At 40.2% G+C, this 12741-nt stretch overlaps 1 protein-coding gene across 1 annotated transcript in view; it reads right to left on the reverse strand.

The window, feature by feature from the left end:
- Nucleotides 1-12741, reverse strand: part of LOC133611187 (basal body-orientation factor 1-like) — a 20307-nt gene continuing 7566 nt past the window's right edge. The window contains exons 7-11 of the mRNA XM_061967900.2: nt 6883-7015; nt 6001-6470; nt 5827-5931; nt 549-614; nt 1-368 (exon numbers count right to left, since the gene is read on the reverse strand). Of these exons, the coding sequence (XP_061823884.2) occupies nt 290-368; nt 549-614; nt 5827-5931; nt 6001-6470; nt 6883-7015 (853 nt within the window). The 3' untranslated portion in view covers nt 1-289. The remainder of the gene's footprint in view (nt 369-548; nt 615-5826; nt 5932-6000; nt 6471-6882; nt 7016-12741) is intronic.

Consider the following 12741-nt stretch of genomic DNA (forward strand, 5'->3'; position numbering starts at 1 on the left):
TCTCCACTTTGCATCATCTACTCTTGTGGGAATACTTTCTACAAGATAAGGATGTTGTTTGGACATGCATGGACCTTGCCAAAACAAACCTGAAGTTGGAAGGCTAGAATCCAGAATAACATGTTTAGATAAACAAGACAGAGTCAAAGTGAATCCAAATATGTCAAGCAACCATGAGTACTTAAAGTAACACTGCACCCAACATGGTTGGAAAAGTAAAAATGAGGTGTGATACTTGCGACAGAGACAATCCAAAGTGTAATGGTGGACCAGAGGTCACGTGCTGCGTCTACCCATGGTTGGAGTTTGCGGGCAGGAGGGAGTCAGGAGCTTGAGTAATGAAGGTTGACGGCGCGCAGAGCTTCTCTCTAATTCGGAAAAAAATCATTATCATTATTCGGCACATAAATATAGCAGATTCATCTCGTTAAGTTCATGTTCTCACAGCACCGTGTCTTTGCAGCTAAACATGGAATGTGGGCACAGTGAATCGTAATTGCAAGGATGAGGTACAACTTTTATTCTCCAACATTTATTTTGTGTCTTACCCAGCAACAGAACTGTCACTGTGGAACGTCTTCTCAGACGGGGATGCCACTGGATTGTTGGTTCTCCTGTCATGGAAATGCAGATTTGCTGTTCATGCAGAAACTCCTTGCCATGTTTTACACATTCCTTCTTCTCACATAGACTTTTTTCTTTATGGCTGCATTTACACCACACTGTATTTTTGCTCCCATATGGAATAGTTCAGATTTGAGCTACGGCAGTGTAAAATGCATTGAATCAGATATCCTTAGTCAGAACCACTTTTATAAATGTGGATGAAATCTGATATGAATGGTAAAGCTTTCCTGATTTTAAACCCTTCATTGGTTTGACCAGGCAAATTGAATGTGTCCCTTGCATTTTGTACCCAAATATACAGTATCCTACAAAAGTGTGTACACTTAACAAATATACACTTAAATTTAATTACAGTATATTTTTTTCGAGACGCTACTGTAAAAATGACACCTAGCTATATTTTAAGGCTTAGCTTGAATAGCAGTGTAGATATAGTATATCATGAAAATTACTAAATAGCTGACAACACAAATGATTAGCACCTGTTTATTTCGAAAACCCTCGAAAAAATTGTTGCACAGCAGCTAAATGAAAACTTAGCGTCTAACAATCTCTGTGAACCCTTTCAATTCGGTTTCAGGGCAAATCACTCTACGGTGACAGCCCTCGCAAAAATCACTAATGATCTATTACTAACGATTGATTCTGATGCGTCATCTATGTTGCTGCATCTTGATCTTAGCGCTGCTTTCGATGCAGTCGATCATAATATTTTATTAGAGCGTATCAAAACACGTGTTGGTATGTCCGACTTAGCCTTGTCTTGGTTAAACTCCAATCTTACTGACAGGATGCAGTGCGTCTCCCATAACAATGTGACCTCAGAGTATGTTAAGATAACGTGTGGAGTTCCTGAGGGTTCGGTTCTTGGCCCTGCACTCTTCAGCATCTACATGCTGCCGCTAGGTGACATCATACGCAAGTACGATGTTAGCTTTCACTGTTATGCTGATGACGGCCAACTCTACATGCCCCTAAAGCTGACCAACACGCCGGATTGTAGTCAGCTGGAGGCGTGTCTTAATGAAATTAAACAATTGATGTCCACTAACTTCTTGCAACTCAACGCTAAGAAAACAGAAATGCTGATTATCGGTCCTGCTAGACACCGACATTTATTTAATAATACCACCTTAACATTTGACAACCAAACAATTACACAAGGCGACTCGTTAAAGAATCTGGGTATTATCTTCGACCCAACTCTCTCGTTTGAGTCACACATTAAGAGTGTTACTAAAACGGCCTTCTTTCATCTCCGTAATATCGCTAAAATTTGTTCCATTTTGTCCACTAGCGACGCTGAGATCATTCATGCGTTCGTTACGTCTCGTCTCGATTACTGTAACGTATTATTTTCGGGTCTCCCTATGTCTAGCATTAAAAGATTACAGTTGGTACAAATTGCGGCTGCTAGACTTTTGACAAGAACAAGAAAGTTTGATCATATTACGCCTATACTGGCTCACCTGCACTGGCTTCCTGTGCACTTAAGATGTGACTTTAAGGTTTTACTACTTACGTATAAAATACTACACGGTCTAGCTCCAGCCTATCTTGCTGATTGTATTGTACCATATGTCCCGGCAAGAAATCTGCGTTCAAAGAACTCCAACTTATTGGTGATTCCAGAGCCCAAAAAAAGTCTGCGGGCTATAAAGCGTTTTTTATTCGGGCTCCAGTACTATGGAATGCCCTCCCGGTAACAGTTAGAGATGCTACCTCAGTAGAAGCATTTAAGTCCCATCTTAAAACTCATTTGTATACTCTAGCCTTTAAATAGACCCCCCTTTTAGATCAGTTGATCTGCCGTTTCTTTTCTGCTCTGTACCCCCTCCTCTCCTTTGTGGAGAGGAGGGGGGTACAGATTCGGTGACCACAGATGAGGCGCTGGCTGTCCAAAGTCAGGACCCAGGGTGGACCACTCATCTGTGCATCAGTTGGGGACGTCTCTGCGCCGCTGACCTGTCTCCGCTCAAGATGATCTCCTGCTGGCCCCACTATGGACTGGACTCTCACTATTATGTTAGATCCACTATGGACTGGACTCTCACTATTATGTTAGATCCACTATGGACTGGACTCTCACAATATTATGCTAGATCCACTGTCGACCGGTCCATTGCACCGGTCGCCCAGGGGCGGGGGTCCCAAAACATCTGCGGTCCCCTCCAAGGTTTCTCATTGTCATCCCATTGGGTAGAGTTTTTTCTTGCCCTGATGTGGGATCTGAGCCGAGGATGTCGTTGTGGCTTGTGCAGCCCTTTGAGACACTTGTGATTTAGGGCTATATAAGTAAACATTGGTTGATGCTTGATAATTGTGTCTTGCCAATTGTCATGCGAGGTGACTTGGGCTGCATGAATGCTGCCAGCGATGGGGAGTTGTGGTTCATTGAGGGACAGCTGAATTCCAAAATGTACTGTGACATTTTGAAGCAATGCATTACGCCTTGTCTTAGAAAACTGGGCCACATGGCAGGTTGCCAACATAAACCGAAACATCTTTCTCTCAGAGGACAGTAGGCCTGTACTGCAATTATGGCCAGGAATATCGGTGTGTTTATAAGAGTGAAACTACAAACAAACTGCCTCATGTACACGGTAAAAGTCAAAGCGAGTCCACACTTTTCATTTTAACGGTGAGATGTATACATTTTACGTCGCTAGTCAAATCCACTAAAAGTGCTGCTGTTTTTTCTTTTGCAACTTCGGACCTCTCCCATACCATGTAAAACAGTGACAAAACACAAAATATGGAATTATTAATGGCAAAAAACTCGTATTGTAAGGTTAAATATCACCATATATTGCCAAAACAATAATTTGTCACATTCCTAACTGTAATACAAGCTGTACAAAAACTACCTGTCAGATATGTTTTTATTTCTATACAGTGCATTTGGAAAGTATTCACAGCGTGTTACTTTTTCCACTTTTCCCACATTTCGCTGTTACAGCCTTCATTTCAAAATGGAATACATTAATTTTTATCTTAAAAATTCTACACACAATACACCAAAATGACAATGTAATTTTGTTTATTTTTTAAAGAAACAACTAAGAAATCACATGTACATAAGTGTACAAAGCCTTTGCCATGAAGCTTAAAAGTGAACTCAGGTGCATCCTGTTTCAACTGATCATCCTTGGGATGTTCCTACTGGAGTACACTTGTGATCATTTCAGTTGGTTGTACATTATTTACAAAGGCACACATCTGGCTATATGTAAGGTCCTACACTTGACAGTGCATGGCAGCACACAAACCAAGAATAAAATCGAAATAATTGCCTATAGACTTCCGACACAGTCTTGTCTTAATTCACAAATCTTGGAAAGGGTACAGAAAAATATCTGCTTCTTTGAAGGTTCCAATGAGCACAGTGGTCTCTATCATCCGTAAATGGAAGAAGTTTGAAACCACCAGGATTCTTCCTAGAGCTAGACGGCCGTCTAAACTGAGCGGGGGAAGGGTTCTGGTCAAGAAGGTGATCAAGAAGCCAATGGTCACTCTGTCAGAGCAACAACATTCTTTTGTGGAGAGAGGAGAACCTTACAGAAAGAAAACCATCTCTGCAGCAATCCACTAATAAGGTACATAGGTATAGTATGGTAGTGTGGCCAAACAAAAGCCATTTCTTCATAAAAGTTCAAAATGCACCTGAAAGACTCTCAGACCATGAGAAACTAAATTCTCTGGTCTAATGAGACAAAGACTCGTTGGCATGAATGCCAGGCGTCATGTTTGGAGGAAAACAGGCACCAGGCCAATACCATCCCTAAAGTGAAGCATGGTGGTGGCAGCATCATGCTGTGGGGATGTTTTTCAGTGGCAGGAACTGAAAGACTAGTCAGGATAAACGAAAAGATGATTGCAGCAATGTACAGAGACATCATGGATGAAAACTTGCTCCAGAGCGCTCTTGAACTCAGCCTGGGGCGAGTGTTCATCTTTCAGCAGGACAACAACCTTAAGCACACAGCCAAGCTATACAAGTAATGGCTTCAGGACAACTCTGTAAATGTCCTTGAGTGGGCCAGCAAGGCAAAGCCCAGACTTGAATCTGACTGAACATCTAAGGAAAGCACCCGATGGAGCTTGAGAGGTGTTGCAAAGAATAATGGGTGACACTGCCCAAAGATAAATGTGCCAAACTTGTGGCATTTTATTCAAAAAGACTTGAGGCTGCAATTACTGCCAAAGGTGCATCAACAAAGTACTGAGCAAAGGCTGTGAATAATTATGTATATGTGATTTCTTAATTTTTTTATTTCTAATTAGCAAAAAATAAAAAACGTTTTTACTGTGTCATTAGGAGGTTTTGTGTGTATAACTTTGAGGACAAAAATGAGTTAATTCCATTTTTGAATAAGACTGTAACATAAAATGTGGAAAAAGTGAAGTGCTTTCTGGATGCACTGTAGTACTGTGCCTCAAGAAGATATAATAAAAGATGAGGGGTGTACACACTTTTGTAAGAAACTATTATGTGCATTGGGGGCAGTTTCAGGTGGTCAGTAAATGTAAACTTACTTAAAAGGCTGTGTAAATATTATTTCTGAATTGGGAACTTACACCTGCAGTGTAAATACAGACTCAAGGGATGGACACACAAACGCTTTGATGACTGTTTAAGCCTACAAATGTTGTGTAATACCAGTGGAGAACTGCCAGGCTGCTGCTTATATGATGTACGTCTCCTTTGGCCATACATCCAGATCCCCTGTACAGTCCTCTTTAAAATCATGTTACCAGCTGCTCTATGACTCTGACCACAAGTCTTCAAAGGGCTAAATAAACTCAGAGTGCACGTAAGGAGGAGCCAATTGCATGGAAGTGCATTGACGTGACCAGATGTTTGTTTCTAAGCATACAAGCCTATTTTTACTATTGTGCCAAGACTCTTTCTTTACTCTTTAAGCAGCAGAATGGAAAAGAAAATTGGTTAAAGCCTAACTGATGTTTTATGGTATCCTCTTAAGCAGAGAAAATTACTGTTAAAAACATTAAAAACAGGGAGGAGTCACCAGAAGTTCAGCCTGAGCTATGTGAGTGGCTGCACTTTAGTTCCTGAGTTCATAGTTTGATTGTGGAGATGTTACCAGTAGACTTGATTTGAGTGAAAAATAAGCAAGCAGAAAATCTTACTGAAAATCACAATCACAAAACCAACACAATTACAGAGGCTTTCTTTACCGTGTCTTTTGTCTGTTCATTTTAGCAAACAGAAGTCGAAGCACTTGCTCCTTCTCCTCCCACGTCAGGTCTGACATTTCCACTTGGCTCCCAAGCCCATGTGTCCTAGAGGACAAGAGATGGACTGAGTGTATTAAAGCTTTGTGACATGGAAAAGATAAGATAAGGACCTACCACCTAGCAGCCGCCTCCATGTCTGAGTAAACGGAATTGGTGCTGGGAGGAGTGTTATGGAAGGTGCGTATTGGCGGGAACTTGAGCTTTCCTGCATCGGCCTTTTTGAGTGTGAAGTGATAAACCTGCTGCGCCTCCTTCTTGTATTGCAGCCGGCTGGCAACTATCTCCTCCTTCACCTGAGCCAGCGCCTCGTGGAAAAATTGCTCCAGCTCTGTGCGCTGCGCCACAATGGTGCTTGCTAACCTCTTGATGTGCTTCAGTTCTTTCTCCCGCATGGAGAGCACCCTCTTGAGCTTCTCCAACTCTAATTTGCTGGTCTGTGAGCTGACCAGCATCTTCTCCTTGGGATGGCCTTGCTCAGCAGTGTTTTGCTCCAGAGAAGCTACTTTTACTTTCAACTGAATTAACTCTTCTTTTTGGGCCACCATCTGGGATGCATTCTTCTTTGCCATCATCTCCAGTGTCTTCTGTAGGAGCCAACACAGGACTAAGTTGTGTCTTTACTTTCATGCCAAAAAACAATGTATTCCAAGCCCAGCTGCTGTGCAGGGTTTTGCTTTCCACAAGGTGGACTGTAGTCAATCAATTTACTGTCATCATCTCAAAGATGTACGCGAGTGTGGCCAATATTTATTTGAATTAGTAGAAACTAGAAACCAGCAAATCTGAGCCTGTAGGCTTGTGGAAACTCACTACAACCACAGACCATGGAGAAAGTAGCAAATACACAGCGGCAGACCAAGCAAACAACACCACCTGAATTACATGTTTCATAACTAACATGATCGAAAATAACCACAGAAAAATTAAACGTCTCCATCGAAGTACTGCCTAATAATAGCCAACCAGCTGTTTGCTGTCTCTTGGCCCAAACTTTACCTTGTCCAGTGCCAGAGATGAGTTTTCCTTTGCCAGTTTCTGCAGGCTCTCAACCTCTTTCATGTGGTGTTTCAGTGTTTCATTGAGACGAACGTTCTCCTTGAACACACAGCGTGAGGCGTCATCTAGCTGCCTGAAAGGTCACAAGTGCAAACGAGTTAGGCCAATACAGGTGGCCCTCGGGTCATGAACAAGTTCCGTTCCTACAAATAAGTTGAGTTTTAGTGTTAAGTTCTGACTTGCATAATTATACCTAATATAGTATATTCTTTCACATGTTCAAAGATACATCACATGTTCAAAGATAAATCACTATCCATGATGATAGTCGTAGCGTTTGAGCGGGCATGTAGCCAACGTTGATTTTTCCATTTCTCCACTGAGTGTTTTCGATGCCTTTTCACATAACTTTGAGCCCAGAAGTCTGCCTCACACTTAGGAGGTGTAGTTGTCCTTTCTCAGTGTAGCGTGATGAGTTTGTATTACTTTGACTACTTATTTTTCTGTAGCTCGCACAGAACTAGTTCTAGTTTACTTACTGTATAGTATTACAAAAGGCTGTCAAACTGCACTTTTTTTTAGAACTTTGATAACATTCCTAATCCTTATGTGAGAAAGAGTACACATATTTCCGTTTTCTGTGTATTCTAACTCATAAAAAAACTGCTAGCAAGAGGCAGCTAGCAATGCAGGTAATGGAGAAATGATTTATTATATAAAGCTCTCTAGAAAACATCTAAAAGCCTCCTACAGTTTTGTACACATGCTATACTATATGTATGTATTTATGTAATGTAGTAACAGGCACATTCATGATAACATGTAATTCTTCCAGTACTTTGCTCATTTTAAGCGTTATCAAAACGTATTTCCTGGGCGCATTGATTTCACAGAGCGTATAGCAATGGTAGCGTTTGTTGCTACACACTAAACGTTTCAAATAAGTACATAAAACAACAACTTGCAATGTCTACATCTCACTGGGATGCCGACTGATGGGGTGTTGGATCTTTCTTGAGCTGAAGAATCCTCACTCCTCAGATGAAAAATGCTTCCTCGCGATGTAAGGGTTTCCCCTTAATGTACAAACCCCGTTTCCATATGAGTTGGGAAATTGTGTTAGATGTAAATATAAACGGAATACAATGATTTGCAAATCATTTTCAACCCATATTCAGTTGAATATGCTACAAAGACAACATATTTGATGTTCAAACTGATAAACATTTTTTTATGTAAATAATCATTAACTTTAGAATTTGATGCCAGCAACACATGCCAAAGAAGTTGGGAAAGGTGGCAATAAATACTGATAAAGTTGAGGAATGCTCATCAAACACTTATTTGGAACATCCCACAGGTGTGCAGGCAAATTGGGAACAGGTGGGTGCCATGATTGGGTATAAAAGTAGATTCCATGAAATGCTCAGTCATTCACAAACAAGGATGGGGCGAGGGTCACCACTTTGTCAACAAATGCGTGAGCAAATTGTTGAACAGTTTATGAAAAACCTTTCTCAACCAGCTAATGCGAGGAATTTAGGGATTTAACCATCTACGGTCCGTATCCGTAATACCATCAAAGAGTTCAGAGAATCTGGAGAAATCACTGCACGTAAGCAGCAAAGCCCGTGACCTTCGATCCCTCAGGCTGTACTGCATCAACAAGCGACATCAGTGTGTAAAGGATATCACCACATGGGCTCAGGAACACTTTAGAAACCCACTGTCAGTAACTACAGTTGGTCCCTACAACTGTAAGTGCAAGTTAAAACTCTCCTATGCAAGGCGAAAACCGTTTATCAACAACACCCAGAAACGCCGTCGGCTTCGCTGGGCCTGAGCTCATCTAAGATGGACTGATACAAAGTGGAAAAGTGTTCTGTGGTCTGACGAGTCCACATTTCAAATTTGTTTTGGAAACTGTGGACGTCGTGTCCTCCGGACCAAAGAGGAAAAGAACCATCTGGATTGTTATAGGCGCAAAGTTGAAAAGCCAGCATGTGTGATGGTATGGGGGTGTATTACTGCCCAAGACATGGGTAACTTACACATCTGTGAAGGCGCCATTAATGCTGAAAGGTACATACAGGTTTTGGAGCAACATATGTTGCCATCCAAGCAACGTTACCATGGACGCCCCTGCTTATTTCAGCAAGACAATACCAAGCCACGTGTTACATCAATGTGGCTTCATAGTAAAAGAGTGCGGGTACTAGACTGGCCTGCCTGTAGTCCAGACCTGTCTCCCATTGAAAATGTGTGGCGCATTATGAAGCCTAAAATACCACAACGGAGACCCCGGACTGTTGAACAACTTAAGCTGTACATCAAGCAAGAATGGGAAAAAAATTCCACCTGAGAAGCTTAAAAAATGGTCTCCTCAGTTCCCAGACGTTTACTGAGTGTTGTTAAAAGGAAAGGCCATGTAACACAGTGGTAAAAATGCCCCTGTGCCAACTTTTTTGCAATGTGTTGCTGCCAATAAATTAAAAGTTAATGATTATTTGCAAAAAAAAGTAAGTTTCTCAGTTCGAACATTAAATATCTTGTCTTTGCAGTTTATTCAATTGAATATAAGTTGAAAAGGATTTGCAAATCATTGTATTCTGTTTTTATTTATGAATGTGTCTCCTCAGTTCCCAAACGTTTACTGAGTGTTGTTAAAAGGAAAGGCCATGTAACACAGTGGTGAACATGCCCTTTCCCAACTACTTTGTCACATGTTGCTGGCATCAAATTCTAAAGTTAATGATTATTTGCAAAAAAAAAAAAAATGTTTATCAGTTTGAACATCAAATATGTTGTCTTCGTAGCATATTCAATTGAATATGGGTTGAAAATGATTTGCAAATCATTGTATTCCGTTTATATTTACATCTAACACGATTTCCCAACTCATATGGAAACGAAGTTTGTATTTAATCATCGCGGTGCGCCAGGGCAAAATATTAGCCGCCTCACCTTAAAAATGTGTTTTTACATAAAATTATGCAATTAGCTCGCTGCATCCCAGAATGATTAATATTCCCTGAAATGACTCTGGCAACACATTTCGGGCAGTTTATCCAAGTTGTGCTAACATTGCATATGTGCAAAATGGGAAGTTGATCTTATAATGACAGGGTGCAGAAGCAAAAAAGTCAATATAGAAGACGCTAAACAACACAATAGCCCTCTTGATGGGAAATGTAAGCACAAAAAAAAAATCATGAGGTACAGTAACAGTCGACCGACAAAGTACTATACACATTGAGGAAGAAATTTCCCTTTCACCAAAGCACTTCTGTCCTAAAACACCACATTAATGACAATAATGTACATTAATGTGGATATATGTTTAACATGAACATGTGTTCACTAAATATGTTAAGTGCATAATATATATTTCCTTCTTTCTTGAGTCTCTTTGCTCATGCAAAGATGGAATGTATCCACAGCAACTCTTTGATTAATCTGATTAGTCATTTAAATCGGCCTGCACAAGTATTAATTAATTATGGGAGTGCATTCATAACCACTAAACAGAATGACGACTACCCATACATCCCTTTAAGATGGTGCTCCATCCTCCAAGAAGTTTATACAATTTCCTACATAGCACAACATACAAAACCCAAAAACAGTTGGCACGTTGTGTAAATCGTAAATAAAAACACAATACAATGATTTGCAAATCCTTTTTTAACCTACATTCAATTTAAGACTGCAAAGACAAGATACTTAACGTTCAAACTGGGAAAATGTTTTATTTTTTGCAAACATTAGCTCATTTGGAATTTGATGCATGCAACATGTTTAAAAAAAAGCTGGCACAAGTAGCAAAAAAGACTGAGAAAGTTGAAGAATGCTCATCAAACACTTATTTGGAACATCCCACAGGTGAACAGGCTAATTGGGAACAAGTGGGTGCCATGGTTGAGTGTAAAAGCAGTTTCCATGAAATGCTCAGTCATTCACAAACAAGGATGGGGCGAGGGTCACCACTTTGTGAACAAATGCGTGAGCAAATTGTCGAACAGTTTAAGAACAACATTTCTCAACGAGCTATTGCAAGGATTTTAGGGATTTCACCATGTACGGTCCGTAATATCATCAAAAGGTTCAGAGAATCTGAAAAAATCACTGCAGGATAGCGACAATATTACGGACCTTCGATCCCTCAGGCGGTACTGCATCAAAAAGCAACATCAGTGTGCAAAGGATATCACCACATGGGCTAAGGAACACTTCAGAAAACCACTGTCAGTAACTACAGTTTGTCGCTACATCTGTAAGTGCAAGTTAAAATTCTACTATGCATAGCGAAAACCATTTATCAACAACACCCAGAAATGCCGCCGGCTTTGCTGGGCCCGAGCTCATCTTAGATGGACTAATGCAAAGTGGAAAAGTGTTCTGTGGTCTGACAAGTCCACATATCAAATAGTTTTTGGAAACTGTGGACGTTGTGTCCTCCGGAACAAAGAGAAAAAGAACCATCCGGATTGTTATAGGCGCAAAGTAAGCCAGCATCTCTGATGGTATGGGAGTGTATTAGTGCCCAAGACATGGGTAACTTACACATCTGTGAAGGCACCAATAATTCTGAAAGTTCTGGAGCAACATATGTTGCCATCCAAGCAACGTTACCATGGACGCCCCTGCTTATTTCAGCAAGACAATGCCAAGCCACGTGTTACATCAATGTGGCTTCATAGTAAAAGAGTGCGGGTAGTAGACTGGCCTGCCTGTAGTCCAGACCTGTCTCCCATTGAAAATGTGTGGCGCGTTACGAAGCCTAAAACACCACAACGGAGACCCCGGACTGTTGAACAACTTAAGCAAGCAAGAAGGGGAAATAATTCCACCTGAAAAGCTTAAAAAATTGTCTCCTCAGTTCTCAGACGTTTACTGAGTGTTGTTAAAAGGAAAGGCCATGTAACACAGTGGTAAAAATGCCCCTGTGCCAACTTTTTTGCAATGTGTTGCTGCCAATAAATTAAAAGCTAATGATTATTTGCAAAAAAAATTAAGTTTCTCAGTTCGAACATTAAATATCTTGTCTTTGCAGTCTATTCAATTGAATATAAGTTGAAAAGGATTTGCAATTCATTGTATTCTGTTTTTATTTATGAATTACCCAACTTCACTGGTTTTGTTTTTTATAAGTCACAACAGAAGACATTTAAGGATACCTTTCATATAAAACAGGTGTATTATACCTTGTTCTTTTATTAAACACAATTATCATATTTATACAAGAGCATGTCATGGTCATGCACACAACTTCTCTGCATCACGGGTGAGGCGATCACAGTAATTAAAAGACATGTCTGTATTTTCATTTTGTGGACTAACGGTAATTTGGAGTCTTTTTAGTGCTTTCTATTATTGAAATTGCAACTGCAGTACAGTTTCATTACTTTTACTAAGCCTTGGCAAAAAGTTAAACAAGGTACTAGCTAGAGGTGGGGGAAATAATAAATGTTTACATGCATTGCAATTAGGACAGGGCCAATTATAAAATCGATTAGTTTCATCAATGCTGAACTGGGCCAAACCAAAGCAAAAATAATTGCAATGTTATATTTACAGTTTTTTTGTACTTTATTGTAAATAAAGTAATGCAGATAGTTCTACATTTGGCTGACTGCATCGAGCCACCTCACCGAGAGATCCGAGCAGCTCCTTTATTTTAAGGCACTTATGTTCCAGTTATGCACACATTTTTATTAATTTAATAAATGTAACTGTTTATTACTACAAATTCACTGTTTTTAAATGTTGCAATTGATAAATGCTTATTTAGTGAAACGAAAATAAATGTTAATGTTGGCAACGACAGTGAAACCTGGAGAGGCGTGATTGGTAAGAATG

Source organism: Nerophis lumbriciformis, linkage group LG08 (assembly GCF_033978685.3).
Source record: "Nerophis lumbriciformis linkage group LG08, RoL_Nlum_v2.1, whole genome shotgun sequence".
NCBI lineage: Eukaryota > Metazoa > Chordata > Actinopteri > Syngnathiformes > Syngnathidae > Nerophis > Nerophis lumbriciformis.